The following is a 13,273-nucleotide window of genomic DNA, read 5'->3' on the forward strand; positions in this document are numbered from 1 at the left end:
CTGGACGACCCTGGATACATGTGAACCCTGATCTGTGAAATGGGTGTAACACCACTTCACAGGGCTGTGGTGAGGCTGAAATGAGAACCCGTGGGTAAAACACCTCGCAAACTTTAAAGTGCTGTGGAAAGAACAGTCATTATTGAAAACCAAGGATGACTGAAGAAAAGTGATTGGCTTCTGACACTGGTTCCATAAAAGCTATGATGATGATGATGATGATGATGATTGATAAAGTAGAGCTCTCCTGCCTTGCTATCCCCATTTCATAGATGGTGTCTCTAAAGTTCAGAGAAGACAAACGACCAGAAATGTGTCCTTCCATTCCATGCTAGCTAATGGATTTCATTCAAGGTCCTTTAAATCTGGGTTCAAATCCAGTCAGTTCCTATTTGTTAACTTCTAATAGAATTTCCAACAGACTTAAACAGATGCCAGGTCCATACTAGGAGCTCAATAAACGTTTATTGATTGACTGATGGGGGGAAGAAGTATGATTTCTGGCCTGTGAGAGTTGTCTGATGAAGACATCATCAGTTCAAATGGAACAATCACCTATAGAATCTTTCTTCTAGCGGGTTAGGGGGCACCAAAGGGCACAGAGGATTGTCCCAGGAGTTGGGAAGTCTCAAGTTCAAATCCAGATTCAGATAGTTTCTAGCTGTGTAACCCTGGCCAAGTCACTTGAACCTCTGTGTGCCTCAGTTTCCTTAACTGTAAAATGGGAATAATAACAGCATCTACCTCCCAAGGCTGCTGTGAGAATCAAAAGCTTTATAAAGTCAACCTTAAAGTGTAGAAATGTTAATTATTCTTCTAAGTATCGGATCCTATGTCATATAAAAAACAAAAACAGAAATAAAAACAAAAACCCAACCAACCCAACACCTTTGAGTCCTTTGAACAGTGCTTGGTAGACAAGCTGGGCAATGAAAACCCAACCCAACATGGTCAAGAGATTCAGTGAAACACGAAAATGTCTTTTTGTCTTCCTAATTGTATATGGAAATATTTATGGTTGTTGAGATGAGTCAAATTCCTAAGAATAAAAAAAAAATTTGAAATATATTCAATTACAGGTTGTCTGTTTTTTAATTACTAGCTCTTGACATGCAATTGGCTCACCTTCTTTTCTGTCATATAGTTCCTGGAAGATGCCCTTATGCCCCTTCCTATGAAAAGGCCATCCATCCATCTAAGGACAAATTCTTCAGATTATGCCCTCCGAGTCTCCTGAAACTTAAATTCTTCCGAGATTGGACTGATCCATGATTTGCAACCATTCCATATCACTGGGAGAAAATTGGTGATACAAATGTTTTGTGAGTATGAGCCTGAAGGCGAAAGCAATCAACCCCAGTTAATGGTAGTCTCTGAATGACAGAAGGTCCCAGGTGGAAGGGGTCTTAGAAACAAATGACCTTGTTGAGATTGGAACAGGAATCCCCCATCTTCATCATTACTGTCAGGGGGTTAGTTATTCAGCCCTTATTTGAATACTTCCAGGGAATGGGGCCTACCCCGCTCCAAGCAGCCAATTTGTCTTTTGTTTTTTTGGGGGGTTTTGCAAGGCAAATAGGGTGAAGTGGCTTGCCCAAGGCCACACAGCTAGGTCATTATTCAGTGTCAGGCCAGATTTGAACTCAGGTCCTCCTGACTCCAGGGCCGGTGCTCTATCCACTGGGTCACCTGGCCGCCCCAGGCAATTTGTTTTTCGGATGGCTCTTTCACTTGGAGAGTTTTTCTTATCATTCAAGGAGACTTCTCTTATTGTTGGTTCCATTCTCTTGGGCCAATCAAAACAAGTCCATTTTCTCTCCCTTTTCTCATTCCAATCAATAAATGTTTATTAAGCTCCTACTATGGACCTGGCATCTGTTTAGGTCTGTTGGAAATTCTATCAGAAGTTAACAAATAGGAACTGACTGGATTTGAACCCAGCACTCACAGGACCTTGAATGAAATCCATTGACTAGAATGGAATGGAAGGTCATTCTTCTCCTTTAGATAGCTGATCCCAGTCTTTTCAACTGACTTAGCAGGATGTTGGGGTCCTTCACCATTCTAGTGGCCATTTTCTTTGGTCTTCTAAACTTTCACAGTCCATTCTAGAATATGCTACTCAGGAAGGACATGACATTCCCAAGGCGGAGGACAAATGGTGGCTGTCCTCTTGGGTTCTGGACACAACAACTCTCTACTTGTAGCCTGAGATCCCTGGAGTTTTCTTAGTGACTGTATCACCTGGCTGGTAGATGGGACTTGCAGATATAAAAGTTTTTTCAGACCATTTAGTGAATGACCTCCAATGAGAATGTCTTGACTCATTTCCCTTGGGCAGAATCGGGCACAGGATGAGAGTTTGTGTTGTGTGCAAGGAAGCAGCAAAGGCAGGTGGGATGCTGATGACCTCCATCTTTTCCATGGGAATCATCCTTTAGTTTTTTTCATGGTTTGGTAAGATAATGGCATGCCATTATCTCTGAAGAGTGAAAGTTGAGGTCCACCCAAATAATCACCCCAGGCTCCTAGATCCAGTGCAGGACTCTCAGGCTGCCTAATTTAATCCTTTTATTTTACAAATGGGAAAGGCTCAGAAGAGTTGTATGGGGGGGCCCAAGGTCATGCAACAATGCTGGGAGGTCATTACAGTTGAGGAAATAAAAACTCCAAAGGTTTAGGTGATTTGCTCTTATGGGGCAGAATCTGAACCCAATTTTCCTCATTCCAAGTCAAATTTTCTATCTTGGAAATTTGTACCTCAGTTTCTTCATCTATACAACAAGAGGTTTGGGACCAGCTAGGTGACCCAGTGGAAGGCACACTGGCCCTGGAGTCAGGAGGACCTGAGTTCAAATGTGAGCTCAGACACTTAATAATGATCTGGCTGTGTGACTTTGGATAAGTCACTTGACCCCATTGCCTTGAAACTCCACCCCCTCAAAATAAATGAATAAAATGAGAGGTTTGGATTAGAATGACCCCTTTGTTTCTTCCAGTCTTGAATATATGACCTCATAAACTACTTTTCTCTTTGCCTCTTGCAAAGGGAAATGGAGAGAGCATCATGGAGTGGTGATTTAAGGCAATTACCTAAAAAAAATGAAAAATGGTATTGGAGGATTGGTGATATATGTGTGACCAGCAGAAAAGGGGGATACATGTCAAGAAGTCAGCCTCCATGCTCCAGTAGAATCTATGCAAGGAAGGGGCGGCTAAGTGGTGCAGTGGATAGAGCACCAGCCCTGGAGTCAGGAGGACCTGAGTTCAAATCTGGCCTGACACTGAATAATGACCTAGCTGTGTGGCCTTGGGCAAGCCACTTCACCCTATTTGCCTTGCAAACCCCCCCCCAAAAAACCAAAAGACAAATTGGCTGGAAGGAAGACTGTCCTGGATGTGATTCCCTCCTGAACAGCCAGGATCAGGGTGAGGGGCTACAATCTGTATCAATGGAAGGAATCCCCATTTCCGGGAGGCCCCTTCTTCCTCAAGCAGGGAAGGGCAAACTGTGGAGCTCTATTCAGGGCTGGAAAGGATGGTAGAGGTCACTGAAAGTCACTGCGTTTTCTTTGCCCATGAGCAGGGCTTCTGGGGGGGAGGATGAGACCAGCCAGCAGCTCTCCCTCCCGTCTTCTCTCTAGGACCCAAGTACTGATTGTGGGCTCTGGGAGGGTGTTTCAATATTAATGTGTTTATTCCTTTATTCATGAGCTGGCTGCTTCTTGTCGCATTGGCCCTGGCTGGGCCTTGCTTGCTAAGCTCTGCTCCCTCCATCCCTAGGCCCCTGAAGACGGTCCCTGTTCTAGGTTAACTCCCCAGGCTCCTGGAATGGGGCCATGGTTAGTGGGGGGGCAGGTGGGGCCGTTTTACGGGACTGCGTGTGATTGATAATGACTGATGATAAGCTGGGAACGTCCTGAGTTTGTGACCCTAGTGGGAGGGTAAGGATTATGATCAAGGCATCACGGCTAAGGAGCCCCCCTTTACAGATGAGGAAACTGAGGCCCAAGCAGGTTAATTATGGGGAGGTCCTTGGCACAGCACTAAGTGGCAGACTTGTGTCAAAGCCACCCCTTTTGGCCACTCTCGCCCATCTTGTGCCCCGTCCTCAGGAGGCTTACTGTAGAATATGGATCAGTGCTGGGTAGGCTTGGCAAGATTGACCTAAGACTATCGGGCAATGGCTGGCTGGACGGCCCTGGGCGGCATTCATGCCCAGTTTCCTTATCTCCAAAGGGGGAATAAGACGATGAGATGGAACTCCCAGAGTTGCTGGGACTCTGCAAAGGAACAAGAGAAACATGAGCTGTTCTGCCTGGGTTCTGGAGTCAGAGGACCAGATGGGGGGCTGGACGGGAAGTCTTCTCAAGTCCCCTCCCCCACCCCCGGACCTCTGCTCCTCTGCCTCGGCTTAAGCGATGCTGGGTGCTTAGCCTTGGCAGCACCCGCACCCAGGCCTCCGCACTCCCGGCGCCCTGGCCCGCGGCCAGCCCAGGGTGGGCCCTTCATGGATGACTGCGGCTTGGCTGCCCAAGGTCACGCAGCTCGCTCGGCGGCCTCGGGAGCCAGCCGGTTTCCATGGCACCAGACCCGGGGGCCAGGGGTCCCGGCCCCCGGGGGAGGGGAGGAGATGGGGGAGCTGGGGATGGGGAGGGGCCTGGAGAAGTACGGAGGAGGTGCGAGGAGGGGGGAGGGGAGGGGAGGAGAGGGAGGGCTACAGTAGGGTGGGCTAGGAGGGGGAGGGGAGGGTAGAGGAGGGGTAGGCGGGGTGGAGAAGGGGAGGGGCGGCAAGGGAGGGCCAGAGAAGGGGCGGGGCCTGGAGGGGGAGGGGCAGAGTGGGGGGCGGCCGAGGGCCCCCCGCGAGGAGGCCCGAGCCGGGCCCCGCCCTCCCGGGAGCTCCGCACTGCAGCCCCGCCGCCCCGCCCCCCGCCGGGCCCCGCCCCGCCCCGGCCCCGCCCCCACCGGCCCGAGCCGGCGCCGCAGCGGCCCAGCGAGGGGGCGGGGCGGGGCGGGGGGGCGGGGCCGGCGGCGGGGGCGGGGCGGGGCGGGGCGGCGGTGACGTCAGCCCGGGCTCGCGGCCGGCCGCCGGCGCACCCGCACGAGCGGAGCCGAGCCCCGCCGAGCCCCGCCGAGCCCAGGGGCCGCCGCGCCGGGCCAGGCCCGGGCCCCGCGCCGCCATGGAGCCCCCCGGCGGGCCGGCGCGCTGGCTGCCCACGCACGTCCAGGTGACGGTGCTGCAGGCCCGCGGGCTGCGCGGCAAGGGCGCGGGGGGCAGCAGCACGAGCGACGCCTACACCGTGATCCAGGTGGGCCGCGAGAAGTACTGCACGTCCGTGGTGGAGAAGTGCAGCGGCTGCCCCGAGTGGCGCGAGGACTGCGTCTTCGAGCTGGCGCCCGGGGCGCTGGACGGGCTGCTGCGCGCGCAGGACGCGGGCCCCCCGCCGCCGCCGAGCCCCCCGCCCAGCCCCCCGCCGCCTGCCAGCTGCAGCTCACCGCCATGCACCGCTCGCTCATCGGCATCGACAAGTTCCTGGGCCAGGCCGCCGTGGCCCTGGACCAGGTCTTCCGCCAGGGCCGCGCCCAGCACACGCAGTGAGTGCCCGGGGGGGCAGTGCCAGTGTCAGTGCCAGTGTGTCTGTGTGTCAGTGCCAGTGTCAGTGTCAGTGTGTCTGTGTGTCAGTGTCAGTGTGTGTGTCTGTGTGTGTGTCTTGTGTGTCAGTGTCAGTGTCTGTGTGTGTGTCTGTGTGTCAGTGTCAGAGCGTGTCTGTGTGTGTGTCTGTGTGTCAGTGTCAGAGCGTGTCTGTGTGTGTGTCTGTGTGTCAGTGTCAGTGTCTGTGTGTGTCTGTGTGTCAGTGTCAGAGCGTGTCTGTGTGTGTGTCTTGTGTGTCAGTGTCAGTGTCAGCGTGTGTGTCTTGTGTGTCAGTGTCAGTGTGTCTTGTGTGTCAGTGTCAGTGTCAGAGCGTGTCTGTGTGTGTGTCTGTGTGTCAGTGTCAGTGTCAGAATGTGTCTCTGTGTGTCTGTGTGTCTTGTGTGTCAGGGTCAGTGTCTGTGTGTGTCAGTGTCAGAGCGTGTCTGTGTGTCTGAGTGTCAGTGTCTGTGCGTCTGTGTGTTGTGTCTGTGTCAGTGTCAGAATGTGTCTGTGTCTGTGTGTCTGTGTGGATATGTGTCTGTGTGCACACGCCGGGCACTTCATCTCCAGGCCCTCCCAGAGGGTCACCCGTGGGTGCTCATGCTCATCGGCAGCCCCTTCCTCTGGTCCTTCGGACTTGAAGGTGGCCCCTCCAGGCCCTGGGGCTGGGAGGGGTGGGAGGGGCAGGGTCCACCGACCCCCTCCCAGTCTGGGACCTAGAGTCTAGGCAGGACTGGAACCTAGAACTTCTCAACTCCACAGGGTCGCTGAGGCCAGGGGTAGGGCCCAGGAAGCCTGTCGTGTCCCCCTCGCCCCAGAAATGCTGCTCTTTTTGGGGTCCCTCAGGACCTGCTCAGATGTTTCTTGTTGTCCACTGACCGCCCCACGGCCTGAACTAGAACCCCAGCTGGAGCTCCCGGGCCAGGCAGAGCTTTAGTTCCTTGGGGAGGGGGCGGCAAGGCTGGGAGTTCTGGGTTGGAACGCAGGGGACTCCAGTGGAGAGGGGCGTTGACTGATTAAGTGACCCAGTCCTTGCTCTGGCCAGGGCTGGAGTGGGGGGGGGGGCTGAGCCGGCAGAGAGCGCGATGGGGGGGGGGGGTTACAGGTAAGAGCCAGGCCATGTCTCAGGGTCCTGACAGTGGGGGAGGGGCTCTGTGACGCTGAGGGGTCAGCTGAGGGAATGGATGTCCTCTCCATGAGTAACCCCCGGTGGGGCCAGTTACAAGGCCCCCTGGGCCTTCCCAGCCAGCCTTGTGATGATTGGGGAGGGGGTCCTGGGGGTGAGGAGCGACTGGGGCAGGTGAGGCAGAAGGTGGGTGAAAGTGCTGTTTTATGCAGGTGGATCTGGAGAGGGGGGGTGTCTGTCCTTGGGTCCCCTCCCCCCAGCACCCCCCCTAGCAGCACAGAACCCAGGATTTCTGCAGGTGGAGTGGGGGGCTCCCTGGGAGTCTGGCTGATGGAGGAGGGAGAGGGCGAGGGGCACCTTCCACTCTGGTCCAGTCCCTGGCAAGGTTGGTTCTTGACTCCATCCCCCCTCCCCCTTCCCTCCTGACTCCCTGTTAGGCAGGATGAGGGGTCATGTGGTCTGTTTGCATCACCGGGCTGGACTGCGCCGGGTCTGGGCCAGGGATCTGTGAGATTCGCCCTTCCCCCTTCCTCCTTGGCTCTGGAGCAACTCAGAGGTGTTCTGGGGCCGAGGGGGCCCCTCGACCTCCAGGGGGATAACTGAACTATTCCCTGCCCCCGCCATCATTCGGAGAACCCCAGGTCCCCCCCCAACCCCCCAGTCCTCCCTTTCTCCTACTCTGGTCTGACCAGGACCAGGAAGGATATGCCTGCCCTGGTGCCCATGCCTGCTTGAGGTGGCATCAGGTGGCAGTCAGGGGTCACCTTGGGGCTCAAGCTCTTTTTCCCTCCTCCAGCCCCATATCAGCCTGGGTCTCAGTCCTTCTCGGGGGGGAGGCGGTTGGGTCTGCCCCAGCCTCCCCAAGGAGTCACACAGAGGGAAGGGGCCCTTTGGGAGGTGCAGGCTTTCCTAGGCAGCATCACAGCTAAGACCCACCAGCATGTCTGTGTGAAGGTTCGCAAGGTACCCCCCTTGTCCTCACCATGGGCTGGGGTCTGGTTATCATTCCTAGTGTTCTTAAGGGGATAATGAGGCCCAGACAGATGGGGTTTGGGCTGGATTTGCACTCTGGCCCCAGACCGCTGTTCCTTAACCTCGCCCCAGCTCTTGAGGCCTATTCCAGGCTCTATCTGCTTAGTACTTCTAGAAGCTTCAGGGGTCATGTCTACACTGCTTGGAGGTTGGAGCTGGGCCGGACCCTGTCTTTTGGGCCCCCTCCCCTCCCCTGCCTGGAGGCCCAGGCTTGGCTGGGGCTCTCTTCCAGATCCCCTGGACCCCCACCCCCTTCGGCTGGCTCTGCTCAGGCCCAGGCACCCCACTGCAGATCTCACCCCCTCCCCTCCTCTGGCCCAGAAGTGAGCTTGTCCTGGGGGTCGGTGACGGTGAGTGGAGGAGCCCCCCCTCCATTTGGAGTTTTCTTGGTGAAGACCCCAGCATGCGTGGCCATTTCCTTCTCCAGCTCATTTGACAGATGAGGAAGCTGAGGCAAACAGGGTGAAGTGTCTTGCCCTGGGTTACCCAGTTAGGAAGTGTCTGAGGCTGGATTTGAATTTGTGTTCTTCTGACTCCAGCCCCAGCAGTGTCTCCACTGCTCCTCTTCTTTGGGAAACCCTTAAGGCCCCTCCCAGACCCTTAGTAGCTGGGGTGTCCCTGAACCTCACTTTTGCTATCTGTGAAATGGGGATACTCAGAAGGAGGTCTCTCTCCCCTCTCTCCCCTGGGTCTCTCTCCCATGCAGACGGCTTGGGATGGAGAGCAAGCCCCTGGAGGGCAGGGGCTGCTTCATTGTGGTCCCCCATGGTCTGCTCGCCCCCCCCAATGAATCTGGGGGCCTTTTTGCAGAGGTCGCCCAACTTTATCTTTATCTCCAAATACTTCTCCCAGAAGCCTGGAGTGAGGAGGGGTTCTAGAGGGCGGGGTGAGGCTCCAGTTCACTGGGGGGTAACACTTGGGCCTGGAGGAAGCTGCTTGGGGGGTGCTCCAAGCCTGGGGCCCAGGGGTGTAGGTGGTAGAGATGGGATCCCCTCCCCGATAGATGCCTCCGGGAAGGGGCTCTGTTGGCCAGCTGCCTAGCCTTAAGCCTGGAAGGCAGCCTTGACCATCTTCCAGCTTTCTGTTTGGAGACTGGGTGGGGGACAGTGACTTGGGCCCCCAGGCCCTAAGCAGGAGTTTGTCTGGGGAGGGGTGGGCCAGAGAACAGGATTTAACTCACCAGAATCATATTTTCTTTTTAATCCAAACAAAACCTCTTCTGTCACCCCCCACCCCCACCCGGGGTGTCCCTCAGGCCCCCTCCTGGAGCCCAGACTCTTAAATGTGGGGCCTCTGGGGCTCTGTCCCCTTCCCAGACCCTGGGGGAGGGGGTGCAGGAAGGGGAGAGTGACTCACTGCATTTTCCTGGCCTCCTGTGCAAGGGGGCGGGGTGGGGGGTGGAGGAGGAGGAGGGCAGAGCCTCAACATCCTTGGGGGAACCAGGTTTTCCAGGTTGGACATCCAGGGCCTGCTGGGCCTGGCTCTGCCCTTCCTCCAGATCCCCTTGGAGTCCTGCCCAGGGGGCGACAAGCCAGGCCCGGAGGGTTGGGTGTTGGAGACAAAGTTTTTTCCATCTCTAAACCCTCCATCCCTCAGGGACACCCCTAATCTAATTGGGGAGCCTCTGGCCTAATGATGGGGGACACGCGGCCAAGTCTGCTTATGACTGTTCTGGCCTAACTCGTTCTGTGGGCCAAGGCAGCCAAAGCCCTGCCGTCCTCCTCCCCGTGTTCCCCGGCAGTGGTTGAGTGGGGGGCTGCTGGGTCTGGAGTCTGGAAGACCCCCCCCTGAACTTCGGTGTGCCTTAGTTTTCTGCAAAATGGCTAGAATAATCCTCAACCCCTGGCTGAGTCTTCCCATGATGCTTGTTTCGTGCTCTTCCCATTGGCCGGGGCCGGCTTGGGCCTCTTGCCTTTGCCTATCCTGCTGTGGCCCGGACGACCTTCGGCAGGGCCCTGGCGAGGCGCATCCACTTGTAGGAAAACCCGTCTGCCCCAGGCCCAGAGAGGGGGTGGGGGTCCCACTGGCTGGGCCCGGGGCTTGGCATCATTTGCACTGCTCTTTTCCATTTGGAGATGTCTGTGCGGAGTGTGGCCGGGCCAGGAGGTGAGGGGAGGAACCCCGAGCTCCCCGGCAGACTTCCCTTTTTGGGTCCCCTCGCATCACTGAGGCTCTCTGCCCGCACCGGGCTGTTCCTCCTTTTTCCTCAGCCGGGGCTGAGGCCACTTTTGCTGCCCCAGCAGTTCAGCCGTGGTGCCACCTTGCTCAGCTGGCCTCCAGATGTTTCCCCTGCCTTGGCCAGAGAGCACGAGGGCACGTGTGTGTGGGGTCCGGATGTGTGTAGGAGTGAGCTCAGCCCAGCTTTGGGGGGCCCTTGGTGTGCCCCCTCCCCCAGTGGAAAAGCAGCTTCTGAATCCATTGTGAGAAGTGGGGGGGGGCCGCTGGGTTCTCCCTTGTGGGATTGGCTTTTCAAGGCCAATTGTTTTAGGGAGGCTGCTGCCTGAGGATTTGGGGGGCAGACCCCCACGGGCCTCTTCTAGCTCCCGAGCTCCAGGACAGTAAGTAGGGTCATTCCTCAACCATTAGGCACCGACTGCTAACCACATCTTGTGCTAATCACAGGGGGTGTGGAAACAGGTGCACCCCCGCACCCCCCCCCCCCCCCCCCCCCCCGTCTGTCCCGTCCCCCCAGGACCTCACCTTCTAATGGTCTCCTGAGCCAGTAGCTCCCCGCCCCCAGCACTTGTACTGATTGAGGACAAAGGACAGAGATCTCCGGGGCTTGGAAATGACCCTGTCTTGGGGCTTCCTGGGCGCTCTGCCACTTGACAGAGGAAGCCACTGAGGCTCCAGAGGCCGGCCCAGCCTGGCCTGGTCCTGAGGCTTCCTCTGGTTCCAGAGTTGGGCAGATCCCCCATCTACCCCTCCCCAACATTCTGGGGCCTAGGCCGGGAAAGCTCCCGAGGGTAGGGAGAGGTGGGGCCCACCTTCATCAGAACCTGCCCCGGGGCCACCCCCAGGCTCTCCCGGCCAGGGGGCCTGTCCTAATGAATGGGTTTGAGGCTGGAAGTGAGGCCAGGCCCTTCCTGGAAAGGATGAGTGGATGGGAGGGCCCCCGGGAGGTTTTGAGGCTTCCTGCCCACTGACAGAGGATGGGCCTGCCTAGAGATGGCCGGGCCTGGCCTCCCAGTGTGGTGGTGCCTGCTGCCCTTGGGGGACCCCCTCTCCACACCTCAGTTTCCTCCTCTGACAGATGAGGGAGGGTTGGCCCAGAAGGTCTCCAGGGTCTCTTCCAGCTCTCTGTTCTGTGCTTCATCAGGACCCTTGGGGGCCTGGGGGCCGGTCGCCCCAAGACCCTCCCTCTGGCAGCGGTCCCGAGGGGCAGTGACTGGCCCAGGGAGGGAGGGGCTCAGCCAGGATTCAGACCCCATCCAGGCGCTGCTTCAAGGAGGAATTTGAGGCAGAGGGGGACAGTCCTTGGACCTTGAGCCCGGACTGTGTTTACCCCAGCCAGGCCCCTGGACTGCTGCGGCCTCTCAGCTTGTCCTCCTTCCGAGGGGCCCCGGCTCCTCTGGGCAGGAGGCCCCTCCCCCAACACCTCCCAGAGTCTGGCCCTTTTCCCCAGCCTGAGGGAGGGTCTTCTTTAGATGCAGGATGGCTGCATTTTGTTGCCAATCCCCTTCCTTTCCCAGAAGGCCCCTGCCCTCATTCCCACTTTTATGGGAGGGAAATAAGCATTTATTAAGCACTTACTATATATAGCCATGATCCCATTTGATCTTCACAGCAGCCCTGTTTTGCAGGGGAGGAAACTGAGGCACACAGAGGGTCAGTGGCTCAGCCGTTCCGTCTCCCTGACTCAGCCCCGGGGCTTTGTCCACCACCCACCCAGGCAGGTGTGTGGCAGTGTTCCCCACCTGACCACAGCTTGGCCATTAGAACCCTGACCCTTTATTTTTAGGTTTGGGGCAGTCCGAGGGCTTGACCGCTCCCTCTCTGCTTCTGACTGGGTCATTTCCTTTGTGGCCTCAGTCTCCTCCTGAGCACAAGAGGAAGAGGTTGATGGGATGCCAGCCCGCCCCGGCCCTGACGCATGATGCCTGCCTGGGACTTTTCAGCCACCTTCTGGGGCTGAAGGATGGGCCTCCCCCAAGGGAGGGGGTGGCAGGGTGGGGAGGGATGAGAGAGGGCCCCACCCCACCCATGGAGGGAGCCCCTGCCCCAGTCTGACTGAGGCGCCTGTGGCCCTGGGGCCTCGCCTGGGGAGCCCACACCCTGCCCTCACAGGGCCTTCCTTCCACTGGCCCCAGTTAATTTGAAAAGCAACTGGGCTGGGCTCAGGGAAGGCTTGGATAGGGGTTCCTGATCCTCGAGGGAGCTGCAGGGGTCCTTCGGCTTTGCCCCCCCCCCCCCCCCCCCCCCCCCCCCCCCCCCGCAGCCAGGCTGGGAACTCTTCAGGGTGGGGCTTCTTCCTTCCCTCCCCTGGGGTCTGCTCTGAGGAGACCCTGAGATACCAATGGGAAGACCAGGCCTACTGCTTCCTACTATAGAGGGGAGAGCTGAGAGACCTTGGGTTCAAATTCTGCCTTTGCCATTAATTAGGCTGCCTCTCCAGGCCTCAGTTTCCCTGTCTGTAAAATTATGGGGTTGGATTTGATGGTTCCTAAAGTTTCTTCCAGCCCCAAGACCCTGATCTGCTGACTCCAGGGTGGAACAGCCCCTGCCATCCCCAAGTGGCCTCGGGTGGGGGGAGGCAGAGATGCCAGGTTTTTACCCGGCCTTATGCAATGGAGCCAGGCCACCGGCTGTGCCGGGCCGGGGGAGATTTCTGCAGGCTCAGCAGAAGCAGAGAGGGAGGCCAGTGCTTGGTCATTCCTTGGTTTGCTAGGTGCCCAGCAACCCTGGCTGACAGCCCACTGGGTGCCCCCCACTGCCCCACAGAAGCTTTGTCGTACAGACTAGGGAGAGCCCCTGGAGAGGCTGCTGCCCCAGAAAGGACTGGTCCAAGGAGCTGGGGCACTGGCATCCACAGACCCCCATGATTAGGTTTTGGGGGTCCATGAGTTGAATCTCCATTCAAATGGCATCTTTGACTTCCTCAAGCCTTGGGGTCCTTTATGATCCCATAAATTTTATTGTCTGCATTTCACTACATTCTTTTAAGAAGGGTCCCCCAGGTTTCCCCTGACCTCCTGCCGAAGGGCTTACATGTGTGTGTGTGTGTGTGTGTGTGTGTGTGTGTGTGTCTGTGTGTCTGTGTGTCTGTGTGAGAGAGAGGTGAGTCTTTGCTGCTGCCTCAGTTTCCTCCTCTGTAAAATGGGGATCATCCAACCCGCACCTCCCTGGGCTGGTTGGGAGGGTGCAAGGAGGTCCCCCAGGAAAAGCTGCCCTCTGCCCCAGCCTGGTGCTGGCTGGCAAGCCCTCTAGGGGAGCTGGGGATCCCCGCCTGCAGGGCCTCATGCTCTGATGGAAGGGACGCAGTG

The 13,273-nt window shown here is 57.2% G+C and overlaps 1 protein-coding gene across 1 annotated transcript in view; it reads left to right on the forward strand.

Moving 5' to 3' along the window:
• The first annotated feature begins 5,164 nt into the window (after positions 1–5,164).
• Positions 5,165–13,273, forward strand: part of RAB11FIP5 (RAB11 family interacting protein 5) — a 31,797-nt gene continuing 23,688 nt past the window's right edge. Inside the window, 2 exon segments of the mRNA XM_074195618.1 lie at positions 5,165–5,456; positions 5,459–5,595. Coding sequence (XP_074051719.1) covers positions 5,181–5,456; positions 5,459–5,595 — 413 coding nt within the window. The 5' untranslated portion in view covers positions 5,165–5,180.

The sequence above is a fragment of the Macrotis lagotis genome, chromosome 1, assembly GCF_037893015.1.
Source record: "Macrotis lagotis isolate mMagLag1 chromosome 1, bilby.v1.9.chrom.fasta, whole genome shotgun sequence".
Taxonomy (NCBI): Eukaryota; Metazoa; Chordata; class Mammalia; order Peramelemorphia; family Peramelidae; genus Macrotis; species Macrotis lagotis.